Raw genomic sequence first — 17,817 nt, 5'->3', positions numbered from 1 at the left:
CTCTGAACTACTAGTGAATATTTTGACAGAAACATCCTCCGTCGTGGACTATATCCTTCATTGTTGTAGCCTTCAAGTGAGTTAACACGGTAGCGGATTGGTTAGCTACCTCTAGTAAAAATGATGGCTATGGATGTACCTAGCATGGAGTTTTTTCGTCCCCGTTGGTATTGACTTTTGCTCGCTGACAACGAAGGTTATGTAACCATAAATAGGATCTAATATAACTCCTATCTTTTTCACCCAAATAAAGAAAATGTAATGACCCCATGGTGTCTCTCCTCCTCTATCAAATGTTTTTAAAGTGAGGAAGACTTTAGCCCAATGACAAAGCCGCCAAAGAAAAAGAGTTCGAGGGAGTTAGGGGAGACCGAGGAAAAGGAAGTTACGGAGAGAAAGAGGAGTTTATCCAAGTCTTTGATCTCGTCTTTGTTAAGTATGCATCAAAAGTATATATATATATATATATATATATATATATATATATATTTTCCTTTTTTTTGAATTTTTTAAATGGGGTCAACTTAACATTTATTTATTTTAATCTTCCAAGACAAGCAATTTTTTGTTGTTAATATAACAGGGCCCCTCCGTCTTTTATGTAGTGATATATAACCCGTAATCGTATATCTTTCTTAGTCTTTTATGTAACAGAGCCCCTCAATTCTTATTTTTGGTGCAGTGCAATTTAGAATATGCCATTGGTGAGCAACACAGTTCTAATTAACGATTTTCTTATTTCACAAGAAAGAAAAAGATATAAAATGTGTTATTTTTTAAGCTTTTCTAAACCTCGTAATTGGTAATGTTTGTTTAACTCAAATCTAATGGGGATGCTCATCTGTAATCTGAGCCGTTTGAGCAACCCACTCGTTATTCCCACAAAGGGGTTAACGTATGATTTACAAAAGAGCGCGAAAACGTGGCGAGATCAAGGTCGCTTCTTAAAAGAGCACGACGGTTAGGATTAAATATTGTAGGCGGGCGTGGCATTTTTCAAAACAATTGGCTTTCTGGCTGGCCGCTTGAATATCTCCTCTATCTGACTAGCCACTAGCACAATCTGATCCGAATCTATGTATTTTTCAACTCAGTTCGAATCAGATTGATCACTAAGCAAGATGGCAAATAAACCCACTTAAAAGAAATTTCTAATGCATCAACTTGGCATTGTCTGTTTTTAATTTTTCGCGACTTAGCAAGTTGCTCGTGACTTTATTCGCATGCACTTAAAAAAATTTATTCTACGGCGCACTGTTTTATTCGCATGCACTAAAACTTTGAGTTGAAGGCCTACGAGATTACACAATTTACATAAAAGATAAGAGAGAATCCGACGAGTGTGATGTCCATAACAATAATTGCCCCGTCGCCTCTCCTTTATAAATTCGTGCATTAGTGGGAGTAGATGCGCATTAGAATTGTTGATGGCAATTATTGGCCCCCTCCCTCCTCTCTTTTCTAAATTTATATTAATTTTAATATGTAACTCGTTTTCTTTTAAATGGAATTATCTAAAAATAGCAGGATTTGATGAACCCACTCACTTTCCTTTTACATTTATCTGGAAGGTGTATATAACGTGTTTCTCCAATATGGAGCAATGATTTACGTACACAGCACAGGTATATGCACACTTTTTTTTGTATTATTAATTATTTGAGATTGAAGGTTAGATATGAGATAAGGAAAGTATTAATTTTTTTTAAGATTAGACTCTACTAAATTTTAGTCATTATACTAAGTCGTTTAGTATAAATTTTAAATTATATGTGTCATTGAACTAAACACCGTTGTTACATGTTTCAATTTGTCACGCTATCAACCTAATTTCTTATTCTTATCCCTCACAAGCTAGACTAATTTCTTAGCTAACAGACGGCCGGTTAATTCAAGCAAGTCTGGTTACAGACGATCAGAGTGTTCGTACAGTATAACCTTTTAGCTTTTTCTTTTCTTTTCTTTTTTCTCTTTTCAAAAGCATCTATTAAGATTCGCTGGCTCGCAGATGCTCACAGCATCACCATTTTAGAATTCTCTTTTGTATTGTTTGGCAAGATCATCTTCCTGGCATCTTGATCTCTCCCTCGGTAGTTCAGTCAGAAGGCAGCTTGTTGGTGAGCTTTTCTTTCTCTGTTTTAATTTTCATCTTCCATCTTCTAGCTACTTAATATATATAAAAAAAAAAATTAACCTCTTCATGTTTTATTTTTTTTCCCTCGATCACTGACAGCAAGTCGTTTTATTTTTCGAAAGAAGGTCACATCATATATATAAAAGAGAAGTTCCATCCATGGAGCTTCTCAAGAGTGTGGCAGACGTAGTCCTGGCTCCGTTGTTCAGTTTTGTGAAGCGGCAGATGACGTATCCGTTTAAAGCCGGCGACAACGTCAGAGACCTGCAAAACGCCGTCCGACGTTTGCTCAACAAGAAGGACGACGTCAAAGAGAAGATCGAGATAGCTGAAAGGAATGGCCAGAGACAAACTCATCAAGTACAAGGGTGGCTGGATGAGGTGGAAACTACCAAAACCCAAGTGGATGCGATACTAGAGAAATATACCCAAAGGTGCTTATGCTTCAATCGTTTCTCACCTAATTGTTGTTCAAACTACACCGTCGGCAAAACTGCCGCCAAGAAGCTTCTGGATGTGCAAAGGTTGTTAGATTATGAAACAAAGGAGGAGGTAGCCATAACACCGGTGCCGCCTCCTGTCCAGGAGGTGTCTGTGCCTACCATATCAACATCATCGCCGATCGCAAATTCAAATCTCGAGGAAGCACTCCGCTGCATTAAAGAGGATCAGAAGGTGGGGATGATCGGAATTTGGGGCATGGGTGGTGCAGGGAAGACCCACCTTTTGAAACAAATCAACAACTCCTTTATTCGCGAATCTGCTTTTGATCTGGTGATCTTGGTCACAGCTTCTAAATCATGTACAACGGGAAAACTTCAAAAGGAGATAGCCCAGAAGCTGAACCTGCAGCAATACGAGGATGTGTCGAAACAAGCTAAGTACATCTTCAATTTCCTGAACAGTAGAAGTTTCCTCCTGTTGTTGGACGACGTTTGGGGGCGACTTGATCTGCAGGTTGTTGGAATCCCATTTCCACTCGGGATGGTCGGCGGATGCAAGCGCAAAGTGGTGTTGACCACGCGATCAACAATTGTTTGTGGCGCGATGGAAGTGAGAAAGAATATCATAGTGAGGTGCCTGAACGATGACGAGGCATGGAGCCTCTTCCTGGAGAAGGTTGGCGAGGAAACCATCAGCTCTCATCCTCTCATACCAGGCCTTGCGAAAGAAGTCATCAAGGAGTTGGCAGGCTTGCCACTGGCTCTTATCACAATCGGTCGGGCCATGTACGAGAAGAGGGATCCAAGAGAATGGCAGCATGCCATTGATCTACTTAAGAAGTCGCGACTCGATGAGGTCGAGTATGGATTTCCAGAAGTGAGTACTTTTTATATATTAAAGTTTAGTTATGATAGCTTGACGTCTGACACCTTGAAGGAGTGTTTCTTGTCTTGCTCCATGTGGCCCGAGGATTGGTCGATCGATACGGAAAACCTCATCGAATGTTGGATTGGATTAGGCTTAATAAGAGAATTTAATTCCATATCAGAAGCATATAACACCGGGCACAGTCTGATCGGGTACCTCATAAGAGCATGCTTATTAGAGGAGAATGATGTATATGGTAGAGTGAAGATGCATGATGTGTTACGCGATATGGCATTCTGGATAACACACGACGAGGGGACGAACAAGAACAAATTGATGGTCTTTACAGATGAGGCTCCACGTCACAAGGATATTTGGCACCAAGCAGAAAGGATAACGTTGATGCATTGTAGTAAAATCCAAGAATTTCCTCCCGTTGCAACTACACCCTGCTCATCCAAACTCACGACTTTGATGCTTTCGCAGAGCTATAATTTGATAGTGCTTGGAGATAATATCAGAGAGCTAGTTGCACTCACATATCTTGACCTCTCCGAATGTGGATTTGTTCATTTTCCCAAAGAGATATCTGGGTTGGTCCAGCTCCAATACCTCAACCTTGGACATAATAGAATCTGGTCTCTCCCTGAGGAGCTGGGATCTCTTGTCAATCTCAAGTTCCTGATTTTACGGGATACTGGAATCCATACTATACCTCAGGGTGTTATTGCAAAACTCAAGTCTTTACAGGTTCTCGACTTACATCAAACTTTCGGGAGTTCTAGTGATGAAAAAATGACCTATTTGGCATCACCACTGTTGGAAGAGTTAGAGTGCATAAACAATCTAAAAGGCCTTGGAATTTGCATAGAAGATACATCGCAACTCCATAGACTTGTTGAGTTGCCCAATGTATCAATCCGGTGGCTCTGCATAAGCAATCTAGAGAAATTCACTTCCTTCTCCTTGTCGGCTAGCTTCCTTGGGGACACACAAATCCAGATGAACTTAGCTGAACTTTATTTTAGGAATAGCCATGTGATCCAAATGGTAATTGAAGATAACCATCAACACCCCACATGGCATCTTCGGGCACTTGAGACACTCATAATTGAACGTATGCACTGTTTAGAAGAGATAATATGGAAGGGAGTAATTCCCAAGGAGCTGTTTCAGGCTCTTAGCACCTTTGAGATATTTGCTTGTTGCGAGTTAAAGAACATCTCGTGGGTTTTGCATCTCCCATGCCTCAGGAAACTATCAGTAGCCTTTTGTCATAGTATGAGGGAATTAATTGTTTGTGGGACGGAAAATCATGGTGAGAATGTTGCAGATACAGTAGAAAAGGAAGAAGAGAGAGAAATCACATCGACCTCTACTTTCCCTCGTCTCATGGAGATAAATTTGTACCAGCTACCAAAGATGGTTTCCATTTGCCACTCCGCATTCGCTCTCCCGGCATTAAATGCAATCACTGTCTTCATGTGTCCGAAATTGAAGAAGCTCCCATTCCGACCAGGTAACATCCCGAGCAAATTAAAGTCTATTCGCGGTTCCAGAGAATGGTGGGAAGGTTTAGATTGGGAAGACAGTAGTGTCAAAACTTCCCTCAACCGTTTTACATCGCTTGAGGGTTAGGGAATAATTGTCAGAGGGGGCTACTCTTCTTCTCTTGGTAGATATTTCTGTTGGCGTTAATTTATTCTCTTTTACATCCATCTCTGTCATCCCTTGTCATGATTTATTTTCAAAACAGTGAATGGTTTAATTTATGCTTTGGTTTGTTGTGGTTTTCTTGATCTCAATAGACGTCACTTGTAAGCCACAGGCAAGTACCTTTGTAATTCTACTAGAGCAATAAAATGGTTTAATTTATGCTTCTCGGTGGATATCTACGTTGTTCTTAATTCCTTCTCTCTTTTCTCATCTCTGTTTTCAAAATAGCTAATTGTATTAAAAAAAGAAAAAACTTTAGAGTGTGTTACATACAGAGGAAGGACTGATTGAGTGAATTTTAGGGCTGTTAAAATATTTGAACCGGCTCTAACTCAACTCAAGTTTGGCTTAATAGACTCGATCAAGCTTGGCTCAAAAATGAGCCGAACGGAGCTTAACCTTTAAAATAACCTCAAATATAATTTTGAGTTAAGCTTGATTATGAGCCAACTCGATCAAATAGGTTTAATAAGACTCAATATATATATATAATACTTTTTATACCATATTAAATTTCTATTATATTTTAAAATTTACTTAAATAAATTGTCATATACTCTAATTTTATAGAGTTTAGTTCAAAATTCTAATCAAATCATTTTTTTTTATCAATCAAGGCTGCAGCTCCTGCATATCTTTTTTTTAATACATGAAGATTTCTATTCGTTTTAATTTTTGTAAAGTCTATATAATTATTTCGAATAGCCTTATTTTAAGCTTAATTTAAATCTAAATTAAATTTGATCGAACCCAAAATTAGGCTTAAATTAATTAAAACATGAAATTTCTTAGCTCAAAATTAAAATTGCCTTATTTTAATTCAAGCTTGATTAAAAAATATAGGCTCGATATGAGAACTAGGCTCGATTACATCCCCCGTGAAGTTAGCAGCATAATTATGTACAAATCATAAAAATAAAAATTCTCTACTAAGTTCCTACGTGATTAAAAGTATCGTGACAGTCAAAACCTGTTAAAATTGTTTCCTTAATTTTAGTGGTAACTATCTCGTGAGAGTGACAGACCTCACAATTTTTTATGGGAAAAAAAAGGATTTCTCTAATGCATCAAATTTCTTAAAAAGAAGATTAAGAAACCATTCTCGGGTGCAACAAAATGAAAAGGAGGAGAAAAAAAATAAAGACTTGTCATAAATCTGAGAAGCAGCAATTATTCGGGCAATGCGATGATGCATTCACTAGTTTCAGAACTTTCCTCTCAGGGTTAATACTCTTGCCGTACAAAGAATAATCTTGAGAAAACCATTACAAATGAGTTTAACGGTAGAAAAGAGAAGACAAGAAATCCTTATTAATAGATATACTTGCATACATTGGCTATCTATCCATTCCAGATTGGCAACTCAGTTGCAGCTAATGCAGCACCTTACCTACATAATTTTATGACACCGTACATGCACACATATAATCCAATTCAAATGCATATATATATATATATGGCAAATTTACTTATACTAGACCAATCGGTGGGAAGAGAAAAGAGCTTACATTCTTTTGACACTGTTACTGTTATGATCAATCAGTATCCACTAATATTTCCATTTCTTTACATGCCTGTAGAAGAACTGTTGCAATTGGACCAAATCAAGCACTCGTACTATATCTCTTCACTTTTGTGGACGATTTGCTTAGTTTCCTTATAAATAACAATATACTACTCATATGACTGATCAGAGCAATTTGTTGCGAACCTCTGATGAGTTTCATCGTTCATCAATGTTTGACCGAACTTCACACTGTAACAGCCAACAGTTGATTTCCGTATGGTATCTTCTAGCCCTAACCAATCATCAAGACCAAGTGTTTGGAGTTCCTGTCACCTGCGCTAATTTATTTTCAAGTTAAATGGGTGGAAAGCATGGACAGAAATGCAAGAAGTACTTAAGTTTGCTGGAGAAACCTTTTACGTTTACTTTTCAGCGTGGAGGATGAGGATGGATTGCTGTGCCAGTTTTTTTTTTTTTTTAATCTTTTTTCCTTTGATTGATAATCCAATTGTTAATTTGCTTTAGTTGCAATCCTGTTTCCCTTTCCAGATTAGGCATTCTTATGGTGGCAATGGCAAGAAGGGAGAGAAATTGCGATGGGAAGGGAAAGAAAACATAGAGGGAGAAAAAAAGAGGAGGAAGAAAAAGGGAGAGGGAAGGGGGGGGGGGGGGGGGTTGAGAGAGGAGAGAGGAGAGAGAAGAGGGAGAGATCGCCAGCAGCGGTAAGAAGAGACACGCGCCAAAAGGAGAGAAAGAAAGGAGGGGGTGCATAACCCTAACATAGCCAGTTCCAAATCTATGTTTCTTGATTAAGGATTGATTTTGTTCCATTTTATCGTAATCCTCTACCAAGTTCCTACTACATGATTAGTAGTAGTGATGCTAAAAGGATTGATTTTGTTCCATTTGATTTATTTTATTTTTTACTATCTTTTTTTATTGAATGAGATATTATAATACAAAACCTATCAAACAAGCAAAAAAGGGGAAATCGTTTACAACAAGATTTATTTAAAAGGCTTTAGAGATATCAAACCATGGGCTTTTAATATTTGACGAGAAGATTCAAAGGTCTTTTGGCTGCGCTGGTTTCTCTTTTAGCACTACAATCCGCGTTTTCTTCTTTTATTGTGAGACTAAACTTAACCGAGCTTATTCTTATTCTTATCGTTTTAGTCACCTCTCTCTCTCTCTCTCTCTCTCTCTCTCTCTCTCTCTCTCTCTCTCTCTATATATATATATATATATATAAAAGTTAGATAGTTTGTTGTCACTGCATGAATACTTTACTTTTATTTTTAAATTTATATATTGAGATTTGTTGTGGCTTTTTTATTATGAGCTTTTGTATTTTATATTATTTATAAAATTATAAGTTTTTCTTTTATTATGTTAAAATATTGATGATAACGTGAGGAGGAGCAGATACATTTGACTGCCGAATATTACATAAAATATGCTAAAAACAGTCTATCCCTTGATATTCAAATAGGGCCTGCACATGCTCACCGCATGATTAGGATCGGTTGTGGTAGAGCATCTATTAGTTGGCGTTGTTGCTGTATTAAATATTAATCGTTCACCGTGATGATACTCCTGAGTCTTTGACCAATAAACTACTATGCTTTTTTAATTCAAACAGGTAGGCCCGGTTGACATAGGAGGTTCGTATCGAGAGATCGAGGGACAACCCCAGAGCATCTCCTCGTAGCTTTCTCATTTGAAATACATGGAGCTTCTCAATGGAGTTGCAAGCGTTGTCCTCACTCCGTTGTTCAATTTCGTGGCACGGCAACTGACGTATCCGTTTAAAGCCGGTGATAACGTGAGAGAGCTCGAAAGGGCCACCGGGCGTCTGCTCAACAAGAAGGACGACGTCATAAGAGAAGATGGATATATCTGAAAGGAATGGCCAGAGACAAACTCATCAACTACAAGGATGGCTGAATGAGGTGGAAACTACCAAAACCCAAGTGGATGCGATACTAGAGAAATATACCCAAAGGGGCCATTGCTTCAATCGTTTCTCACCTAATTGTTGTTCAAACTATAGTATCAGCAAAGCTGCCGCCAAGAAGCTTCTGGATGTGCAGAGGTTGTTAGATTATGAAACAAAGGAGGAGGTAGCGATAACACCAGTTCCGCCTCCTGTCCAGGAGGTGTTTATTCCAACCACATCAACATCATCTCCGTTTGCGAATTCAAATATTGAAGAAGCACTTTACTACATCAGAGCGGATCAAGTTGTTGGGATGATCGGAATTTGGGGCATGGGTGGTGTAGGGAAGACGCACCTTTTGCGACAAATCAACAACTCCTTTATTGGCGACTCTGCTTTTAATCACGTGATCTTGGTCTCAGGTTCTCAATCATGTACAACCAAAAAACTTCAAAAGGAGATAGCCAAGAAGCTGAAATTGCCGCTAGATGAGGACGCATCGGCACAAGCTAGCATCGTCTTCAATTTCCTGTTGTTGGATGACCTTTGGGGGCGAATTGATTTGCAGGAAGTTGGAATCCCATTTCCTCTGGGCGTGGTGGGCGGATTCAAGCGCAAGGTGGTCCTGACCACACGATCAACAAATGTTTGTGGTCAGATGGAGGTGAGGAAGAAAATTAAAGTGGAGTGTCTGAACGACCGCGATGCATGGAGCCTCTTCCTGGAGAAGGTCGGCGAAGAAACCATCAACTCTCATCCTTCCATACAGAGCCTTGCCAAAGATGTCGTCAATGAATTGGAGGGCTTGCCACTAGCTATAATCACTATCGGTCGAGCCATGTACGAGAAGAAAGATCCAAGAGAATGGAAATATGCCATCGATCTACTCAAGAAGTCGCGACTCGACCAGATCGAAAAACAGTCATCTGAGGATCTTGAGAAAGGTATATTTTATACATTAAAGTTCAGTTACAATAGCTTGAAGTCTAACACCTTGAGAGAGTGTTTCTTATCTTGCTCCATGTGGCCCGAGGATTATTCGATCAGAAAGGATGCACTAATAAAATGTTGGATGGGATTAGGCTTAATAGAAGAGTTTGATAGCATGTCGGAAGCTTACAACATCGGGCACACTCTGATCGGCAACCTGGTAGGAGCATGCTTGCTAGAACCGGCTAATCATTTGGATCGTTCAGTAAGGATGCATGATGTGTTGCGTGATATGGCGTTGTGGATAACACGCGACAACGGGAAGAACAAGAACAAGTGGATTGTCCTTCGAGGCGAGACACCACGTGCTAAACACATGTGGCACGAGGCAGAAAGGATAACGTTGATGGAAAGTGAAATCCAACAACTTCCTCCTATTGCAACTGCACCCTGCTCATCCAGACTCACCACTTTGATGCTTTCGTGCAACTTAGAATTGAGAGAGCTTGGAGACAATTTCGGAGCTCTAGTTTCACTCACATATCTTGACCTCTCCTGGTGTGGATTTGTTCATTTTCCCAAAGAAATATGTGTGTTGGTCCAGCTCCAATACCTCAACCTTGCAAATAACAAAATCTCGTCACTCCCTGAGGAGCTAGGATCTCTTGTCAATCTCAAGTTGCTGATTCTAAGAAATACTAGAGTCCGTACAATACCTCAGGGTGTTATAGCGAAACTAAAATATTTGCAGGTTCTCGACTTATGTGAAGTATGGGGCACTGAAGGTGGAAATTTGACCTATTTGCCATTACTACTGTTCGAAGAGTTAGAGTGCCTAAGCGATCTAAAAGGTCTTGGAATCTGCATAGAAGATACGTCACAACTCAATAGACTTATTATGTTGCCTAATGTGTCAGTTCGGTGGCTTGGTATAAGTAAGCTAGAGAAATCCACTTCCTTCTCCTTATCGACTACCTTCCTTGGGGATGATCAAATCCAGATGAACTTAGCTTACCTCCGGCTTTTTGATAGCCATGTGACCCAAGTGGTGATTGAAGGCGACCATCAGAGCCACACATGGCATCTTCAAGCACTTGAGACCCTTCAGTTTGATAATATGGACAGTTTGAAAGAGATAATATGGGAGGGAGTGGTTCCCGGGGTGCTGTTTCAAGCTCTTCGCATTTTAAGTGTACATGGCTGTGGCATGTTAAACGATATTTCATGGATTTTGCATCTCCCAAACCTTAGAGAGCTGTGGATATCGTCATGTACCAGTATGAGGCAACTTATTACTCATGGGGCAGACAATCATGGTGAGAATTTTGCAGATATAGTAGACACTTTCTCTTGCTTCCATATCATATTTTTGGAAGACCTACCGGAGTTGGTTTCAATTTGGCACTCCACATTCGCACTCCCGGCATTAAATACTATTTGTATTCAAGATTGTCCGAAATTGAAGAAGCTCCCATTCTTACCAGGTAACATCCCGAGCAAATTACAGTCCATTCAAGCTTCCAAATCATGGTGGGAAAGTTTAGAGTGGGAAGACAGCACTATCAAAACTTCCCTCCAACCTTTATACATGGAAAATCTTAGTGGTGGCGTGATTATCGAAATATAGATAAAGATTTATCTTTGTAAATAAACTTTACTGTAAATAACAATATAGATGATAACTCCCCTTGATCATCTCTTGCAACTCCAAACACCACTCAATAACCTTCAAAGATGGCAGACTAGCTACATCCTTATCTATTTGCTCCAAAAGTGAGATGCTATCCCGAATTTCAATGATAGATCTTGAAATCACCACATGACTTAACAAGCCTCATGGATTTAATGGGCAATTGTTCTGCTATTCGGTGGATATCTCTATTGCTGTTAATTCCTTTTCTCTCACATCTCTGTTTTTAAAACAGCGAATTGTATTTCAAATCTTCGGAGCTTTTAATTCCATCTATGTTATATGCATGATGAAGTAATGACTGAGTGGATTTAGCAGCTTAGTATGGACAAAAAAAGAACAAAAGAAAACCTCTACCAAGTTCCTACGTGATAAGTATCAGCTATGATCAAAATTTCTTCAAATTGTTCTCTTAATTTTAGTGTAACTATCTCGCGTGAACGAGAAATTTTATATGTAAGTACATAGGTAGCTAGGTTCCCATGATGACAGACTTCAATTTTTGGTAGGAAAAGAAATGATTTCTCAAATGCATCAAATTTCTCGAAAAGAAGATTAACAAAAACATTCTCTTAGGCATAAATCTGAGAAGCAGCAATAATTCATACGGGTGACTGCTTCACTCAAATATGTGTATGAAATATTTTTTGCATCGGGATATGCATTCACTAGCTTCAGAGCTTTCCTCTCAGGATTAGCACTATTGTCATACAAAGAATAATCCAGAGAAAACCATTACAAAAGAGTTTAACGGTGCAGAAAATTCCTTATTAGTAGATATACTTGCATATGTTGGCTATCCATTCCAGAGTGGCAACACAACTATCACTTGTAGCCAGTGTAGCTGGCATCTTACCTGAATAATTTATGACAACATCCACAAACATAATCCAACGTAAATGCATGTATATGGCAAATTACTTATACTAGACCAACCTGTAGTAAGAGAAGAGAGCCTCCATTCTTTTGACTTGTTACTGTTATGATCAATCAATACCTACTAATATTTCCATTTCTTTACATTCCTGTAGAAGAACTGTTGTAATTGGTCCAAATCAAACACGTACTATATCTCTTCACTTTTGTGGGAAGATTAGCTTAATTTCCTTGTAAATAACAATATAGTACTCATGACTGATAAGCAATTTTGTTGTGAGCCTCTGATGAGTTCAGTTGTTCATCAATGCTGACTAAACTTCATGCTGTAACAGTAAACAATGCTTCCCATATGGTACCTTTCAGGCCTAACCAATCATCTTGACCAAGTGTTTGGACTTCTTGTCACCTGGCTAATTTATTTTCAGGTTAAATAGGTAGAAAGCATGGACGAAAATGGTGACATTCAAGTACTTAAGTTTGCTGGAGAAACCTTTTGCGTTTACTTTTCAGCGTGGAGGATGAGGATGGATTGCTGTGCCAGTTTCTTTTCCTTTGATTGATAAACCAATTGTTAATCTGCTTTAGTTGCAATCCTGTTTCCTGCACTAGTCGGGCCTTGTCTTCTTCCTGCATGAATTAAAAAGAAAATATGGGTTATTCAAGCATTGATATCCTGCATAAGCTGCATTTCCCCAAAACTATAATTTTCAAAAACGGTTAAAGTACTTGTGAATATGCCAAAGGAAAGAGGTAAACAAGTAGATGGAATACACTTGTGCTTAAATGAAAACTATCAACACTTACTGTTGGATATGGCCACTTAGAATGAGCTTGCCACCATGCTTTTAATGTAGAAGTTGTATCTCCTGGGAGTTTTCCAGCTCTCCGCTTACGGAGAATCTCTTCTCTTATGTCCACAATCTTCTCCTTGTATCCCTAAAAGTTGAGGCAACTGGGGTTAACAGACTATACACATAGAAGTCCTATAAAATGCTTCCCCATAATCCGTACCTGCTTAAGCTCATGTTTCAGCTCTTGCCGCACACGTTCCATTAAAGATCGCTCACTTTCTGTTGGAATGAGAGGGCCAAATCCCATGGTATCTGGTCCATCCATGCTACCGTCAAACATATTTGTTTCGCTATCTGCCTGGTCGTCATCATCATCAGACATAGTTGCACCTGTGCCCTCACCAGGAGAAACACCTGTCACAATGAGACATTTACATTAGGGCGATGTTCAGCAGTCACTTACCAATGCTTTCTACAGTACAAAATGCACATATAACAAATAAACCAGATGGAATTAATAGAAGAAAGCAAAGCCAAATGCATTTCATAGTTTAAAAGCATGAGCAATTCTAAGTTTCTAACAAATTATCTAACACAAAAATTTAGTTCTTTGGCTGGCAAACATATTACATTCTGAAGCAGATGCATCAATCCACAATCACTGATCATGAGTTTTGCAACGTATCAGATTCGGATCATCATTTTCAAAATAGGAACCTGATCTGTGGACATTGTCCATCCACAAAGTGATCTCACCCTCGTGTAGGTGTATTCCCAACTCTTAGTTCTCCAAGATAGTCAAAAGCACCTAGAATTTGGACGTATTGTGAAATACTTGGAGTCCAATAGTAAGGTAGCAAGAAAAGATGATTGGCAGTCCGTAAGTGTACAAACTAGAACTGTGTAGAATACAAATTATTAATAGAACATTACGGGTATGACATCCATTATTTCACAATTGAAGTAGGTAAGTAGAAGACAATCAATTTTGAATGATAAGCTAAGACAAGTTTAAGGGAAATGGAGAAGTGATATTGGACAAGAAAAAATGCATCTCCTGCAAAAAAACTTAAATTGGGAGGAGCATGTCAAGGTAGATAGGAATGCAAAGGGAGCACATTAAGATGCACTTAGATTGAGGTAATGTGATTCCACAAGGATTTCACAGATGCAGAGGCATATTTTTATTCACTGGTAGGTAGATATTCAGATGATTCATGAATTGAGGTATTACCTTATTCACTCTATTTACCTTAAATGAAGCTATGCATATGTGATCATCATTCTACGAAGATTCCATATGGATGGTCATCCAAACTACTGCAGTCCCGTTTATTGTGTCACACAATAGAAAATGAGAAAATTGAAGCAACATCATCTCCATAGATTTTACCTTTGCTCAGTGATCAGTTACTAATTTCACACCTCAGCCAAGATGCAGTACTAGTGCACTTAAAGAAGCGTGATAGATTAATATGTGACCCAAAGCTGACAAAGAAACTATTAACTAAGAGTAAAACATTCATCTTAGTACTAACTATATCTGAATTCTTGGTCAAGTATAACCAGAATTCCCTGTTCAATTTGTAAACTCCCTACATCAATGAATGCGGAAACCACTTGCTTCACGTGCATTTGTTTTGAAGTTGATGAATCAAGTACTTCCATGCTCTATGGAAGAATCCAATTTTAGGTATCATTCCTTTAGCTGCTCACGACTCGGAAACATATCAGTGCATGTGATTCAAACGTATTAGCAACAATTCATGATCCCAAGTTTCAAATAAACAACTACCAAGAATCAAATCACTCGGATGATCAATCTTTGTAAAGCTATATACGAAAGGAATGATTAATTGCAAGTATCAGCAGAGTCCTCCAGTGAAAAGTGTCATCTTTATTGACCTCAACCTAACTAAGAAGGCGAAAATTTTGGTCAAACCTGTCAAGCTTTGCAATGCTTGTTCAAGCTCCCAACACGCCATCACTGCTTCCATTGCATGGACGCGAACATGCTGCTGTAGTTGTTCTTTGAAGGAACAGAGCAATAACACATAGTGCGCCTAATCAAATAAAAAACCGCAAATATTGGAACAAATTGAAATGATAATCAAACAGCTTGTAGATTGTTGTCGCAAAAGAAAAAGGTACTTTTCTCAACAAAATGATCGAGAATTACTTGGAAAATCTTCGGGAAATTCAAGAAACAGAGACTACGTCTAAATCGATTTTTTGAATTCCAACTTGGGGAAACTCACCATGAACTGGTCGAGCTCCCTCACGCTGCCCCCTTCTCCGCCGCCGCCGATCGCCGCGTACTTGGCGGCCACGTGTCCCGACTGCGCCAGCTGCGCGTCGATCCTCGGCAGCTGGTCCACCGGCGTGGCTATCCTCAGGCACGCCACATGTGCAGACAGCAGCTGCTCGTACAGCGGATGCGCCACTACCTCCGCCTTGCACCTCTCCTTCTCCCACGTGTCCTCTCCCTCTCCCTCTCTCCCTTCCTCCTCCCCTCCGACGACCGCCGCAGGCGCGGTCGCGGTGAGCCACGCCGGGCCGGATCGGAGCACCGCCGGGTCGTCGCCGAGGTGCTGCTCACCGTACTGCGAAGCCATCCCCATCTCGTGCGAGAGGTGGCCGTGGAACGCCATATCTATCCACGATTCGGAGAAGTCTCCTCCTAAGGTCAAGAGTAATTTTTGAAAAGTATTTGTGAAGGATTTTAAGCATAGATGGTTGAAGAAAGAGACCGAGACCTTTTTTTTTTTTAAGTATTAGTTGGCGTTGCTAACTAAATAATCTTTTTCTTTTTAAGTAATAATATTTGTTTCCTTGATTAATTTCGTGAAAATTAAATCATCGATATCTGCGATATGTTAGTTGGATGGACGGCAGTTTTGTGATAAATACACACCCTCCTAGTTTCACTTGCACTTTTTTGTTTAATCGGATATAAGACCTTCAAAATCACTGTAATGTAGGGCGTCAAACGTAAATTTAACAGCCTCCACGTTGATAAATTAGTGGGTGTGAATAGAACGATGTAGACGAGGGGGAAATGGCGCGAAGGGCGAGCGGAGTGACTTGGAGACAGGGTCTCGAGGACACGTGGCGAGAAGACGCCGTCCGGACCCACCAGAGGATTGGAGCATTGGGGCAGCAGCCATCCAATGGGGCCGCGACAGGATGGAAGGACATCGGTGGGTCCCACAGAGATTTGACTTTAAGCGTAAGAAATGGAGGCAGCTATCGGCGGCTAAACCTTTCAAAAGACGGCTTCTCGCGTCGATTCGTCCGCCGCGTGGTCCCCGCCGACCTACTCTTCTGCTCACTGTTGCTATACCGTTAGGCCTGTTCGTTAGCTTGCCCCTCAATTTTTTTTTCCTATCTTTAATATATATTATATATAAATAGACTCCAAAATTAAAGCTAAAATTTTGAGATATATTTTTAAATTTAAAAAAAAACTTTATTATCTAACGAGTATATCTCAAGATTATTCATGCAAAAGAAAAAAAAAAAGAGTTTGAAGAAATATCTTTACAACCTAATTATATAATTAATCAAATTTAGAGAGTTCTTATTAAAACGAAATTTGGGTGTTTGAATAGAGAAATAGTGGATTAAAAAAGTGCATTTAATTAGGCAAAGAGACGGGGGATGCAACATTTGTGATAGCCGTTGCGCACCCGCTTCGAAACCCACCGTGGTGGTCCATGCAGTAGTGGTGTGGTCCCCGGCCTTTCCACTCCGTCTACCGGCTGAGCTCCAGTCCCAAAGTGGTCCCGTCCTTTGCGATCGAGGTGACGCCACGTGGCGAGTTTGGTCCTACCTTCGGTGGCGATAGCGCGGTCCCCGCCCTCGGCAACCTACGGCAATTATTCGAGGCCAGAATAAATGGATTGGTTAGGTGGCTACTATTCTCGTGGAATAGCGACTTTATTCACCGAGGAGGGCATTGATGTCATATTAGTATATATATTTTTTCTTTGTCAGGGAAATATAAGACATTTAAGACACCCTACTTTTTATTTTTATTATTAATTGGTATTTTAATATATAGAGATATAAATTTATTATTAGATTCTCTATTTTTAAATTCCTAATATTATATTAACTCACTAATTATTTTTAAAAGGGTAAGTTGTTAAGACCTAATTTCTCTGAATTAAGAATAGGATCGGTGGTTAGTGGTAAGTAAAATTAATCCTGTGGATTAAATAACAAAAAAAGCGTGTTAAAAGTATTAATTAGTGCATTTTCTATCCTCGTGATTGTTATTAGATAAATGTCACGTGCGCCTCCTTAATCACGTTTTCCCTTATATTCGGATGTGTTTCTTCTCTTGGGATAAACTAATGGTATTATAGATCGATTTCTTCGTATTCCAAAAATGCCCCATGTGGGTCCCAGCTACGGCAGGGCGACACGTGTCGATCTGGAAAGTTCTGTCACATGATTAGTAGGAATCTTGGTGCTGCCCTCCTTTGTCGGCATCCCAAATTGCCGCCCCCCCCTCCCTAAAAGGTTTCGTGCGGCATCCGCCACCTATCTACGTAGCAGGATGCAGCCAACCACAGGACACGACGTGTCGGAGCTAATACACGCCAACTAGCTTGGGTTTGAAAAGGTCAAATGGGGAAAAAAAAAGTTGTATTTAAAGATGGGAAGAAAAGTCCAAAATGGTAGCTTGCAAAGTCGTTTGTTAACTCTTTAATCGTGTGTCTAATCATCCCAGGCCACCATTATAAGCTATGGACACGTGAAAGTTTTGAATAATGGTGTAGGTTAAATTACAATTATGATAGAGACAAAAGGCCTTTCTTTTCCAATTAGGTTGAGTTGAGTAGTCGAATCATTTCATCATTTTATCCTTTCAAATTTTAGCCCAAATTATGTTCGAGCTCTTCATCATAACCA

General features: G+C 39.5%; 3 protein-coding genes across 8 annotated transcripts; 2 read left to right on the top strand and 1 right to left on the bottom strand.

Moving 5' to 3' along the window:
- The first annotated feature begins 1,975 nt into the window (after positions 1-1,975).
- On the top strand, positions 1,976-5,319 carry LOC140772211 (probable disease resistance protein At1g61300). Of its 4 annotated transcripts, XM_073114160.1 has the most exons (3): positions 2,074-2,117; positions 2,234-3,454; positions 3,515-5,319. In XM_073114160.1, the coding sequence occupies exons 2-3, from the start codon at positions 2,294-2,296 to the stop codon at positions 5,081-5,083; spliced, it is 2,730 nt and encodes a 909-aa protein (XP_072970261.1). In that variant the 5' UTR covers positions 2,074-2,117; positions 2,234-2,293; the 3' UTR covers positions 5,084-5,319. The 4 variants fall into 4 exon arrangements, with proteins under 4 accessions (XP_072970259.1, XP_072970261.1, XP_072970258.1 ...); XM_073114158.1 differs by having other exon boundaries at positions 1,976-2,117; positions 2,257-5,319; XM_073114157.1 differs by having other exon boundaries at positions 2,234-5,319.
- A 3,012-nt stretch (positions 5,320-8,331) lies between these two features.
- Positions 8,332-11,208, top strand: LOC140772399 (putative disease resistance protein At4g10780). Its single transcript, XM_073114454.1, has 2 exons — positions 8,332-9,551; positions 9,690-11,208. The coding sequence occupies exons 1-2, from the start codon at positions 8,558-8,560 to the stop codon at positions 11,162-11,164; spliced, it is 2,469 nt and encodes an 822-aa protein (XP_072970555.1). The 5' UTR covers positions 8,332-8,557; the 3' UTR covers positions 11,165-11,208.
- A 765-nt stretch (positions 11,209-11,973) lies between these two features.
- LOC140772446 (homeobox protein knotted-1-like 3) lies at positions 11,974-15,627 on the bottom strand. Of its 3 annotated transcripts, none has more exons than XM_073114519.1 (6): positions 15,156-15,627; positions 14,840-14,960; positions 13,118-13,311; positions 12,911-13,042; positions 12,597-12,733; positions 11,974-12,516 (listed from the first exon to the last, which is right to left on the bottom strand). In XM_073114519.1, exons 1-6 carry the CDS (start codon positions 15,546-15,548, stop codon positions 12,480-12,482), a joined length of 1,014 nt encoding a protein of 337 aa, XP_072970620.1. In that variant the 5' UTR covers positions 15,549-15,627; the 3' UTR covers positions 11,974-12,479. The 3 variants fall into 3 exon arrangements, with proteins under 3 accessions (XP_072970620.1, XP_072970622.1, XP_072970621.1); XM_073114521.1 differs by having other exon boundaries at positions 11,974-12,512; positions 15,156-15,625; XM_073114520.1 differs by lacking the exon at positions 11,974-12,516 and having other exon boundaries at positions 12,578-12,733; positions 15,156-15,626.
- Between the last annotated feature and the right edge of the window lie 2,190 nt (positions 15,628-17,817).

Source organism: Typha angustifolia, chromosome 12 (genome assembly GCF_048772165.1).
Source record: "Typha angustifolia cultivar Huaian chromosome 12, ASM4877216v1, whole genome shotgun sequence".
Classification (NCBI taxonomy): domain Eukaryota; kingdom Viridiplantae; phylum Streptophyta; class Magnoliopsida; order Poales; family Typhaceae; genus Typha; species Typha angustifolia.
The sequence above is the reverse complement of the archived record's forward strand: the minus strand, read 5'-3'. Positions and strand labels throughout refer to the sequence as shown.

Excerpts from the sequence above, each read along its gene's own strand:
- LOC140772211 (XM_073114158.1), top strand. The coding sequence starts at position 2,294 with ATGGAGCTTCTCAAGAGTGTGGCAGACGTAGTCCTGGCTCCGTTGTTC.
- LOC140772399 (XM_073114454.1), top strand. The coding sequence starts at position 8,558 with ATGGATATATCTGAAAGGAATGGCCAGAGACAAACTCATCAACTACAA. Across the intron at positions 9,552-9,689 it reads ATCTGAGGATCTTGAGAAAG|GCTTAATAGAAGAGTTTGAT; the intron begins GTATATTTTATA and ends GGATGGGATTAG.
- LOC140772446 (XM_073114519.1), bottom strand. The coding sequence starts at position 15,548 with ATGGCGTTCCACGGCCACCTCTCGCACGAGATGGGGATGGCTTCGCAG. Across the intron at positions 13,312-14,839 it reads AGCATTGCAAAGCTTGACAG|GTGTTTCTCCTGGTGAGGGC; the intron begins GTTTGACCAAAA and ends TCATTGTGACAG. Across the intron at positions 12,734-12,910 it reads CTAAGTGGCCATATCCAACA|GAAGAAGACAAGGCCCGACT; the intron begins GTAAGTGTTGAT and ends TAATTCATGCAG.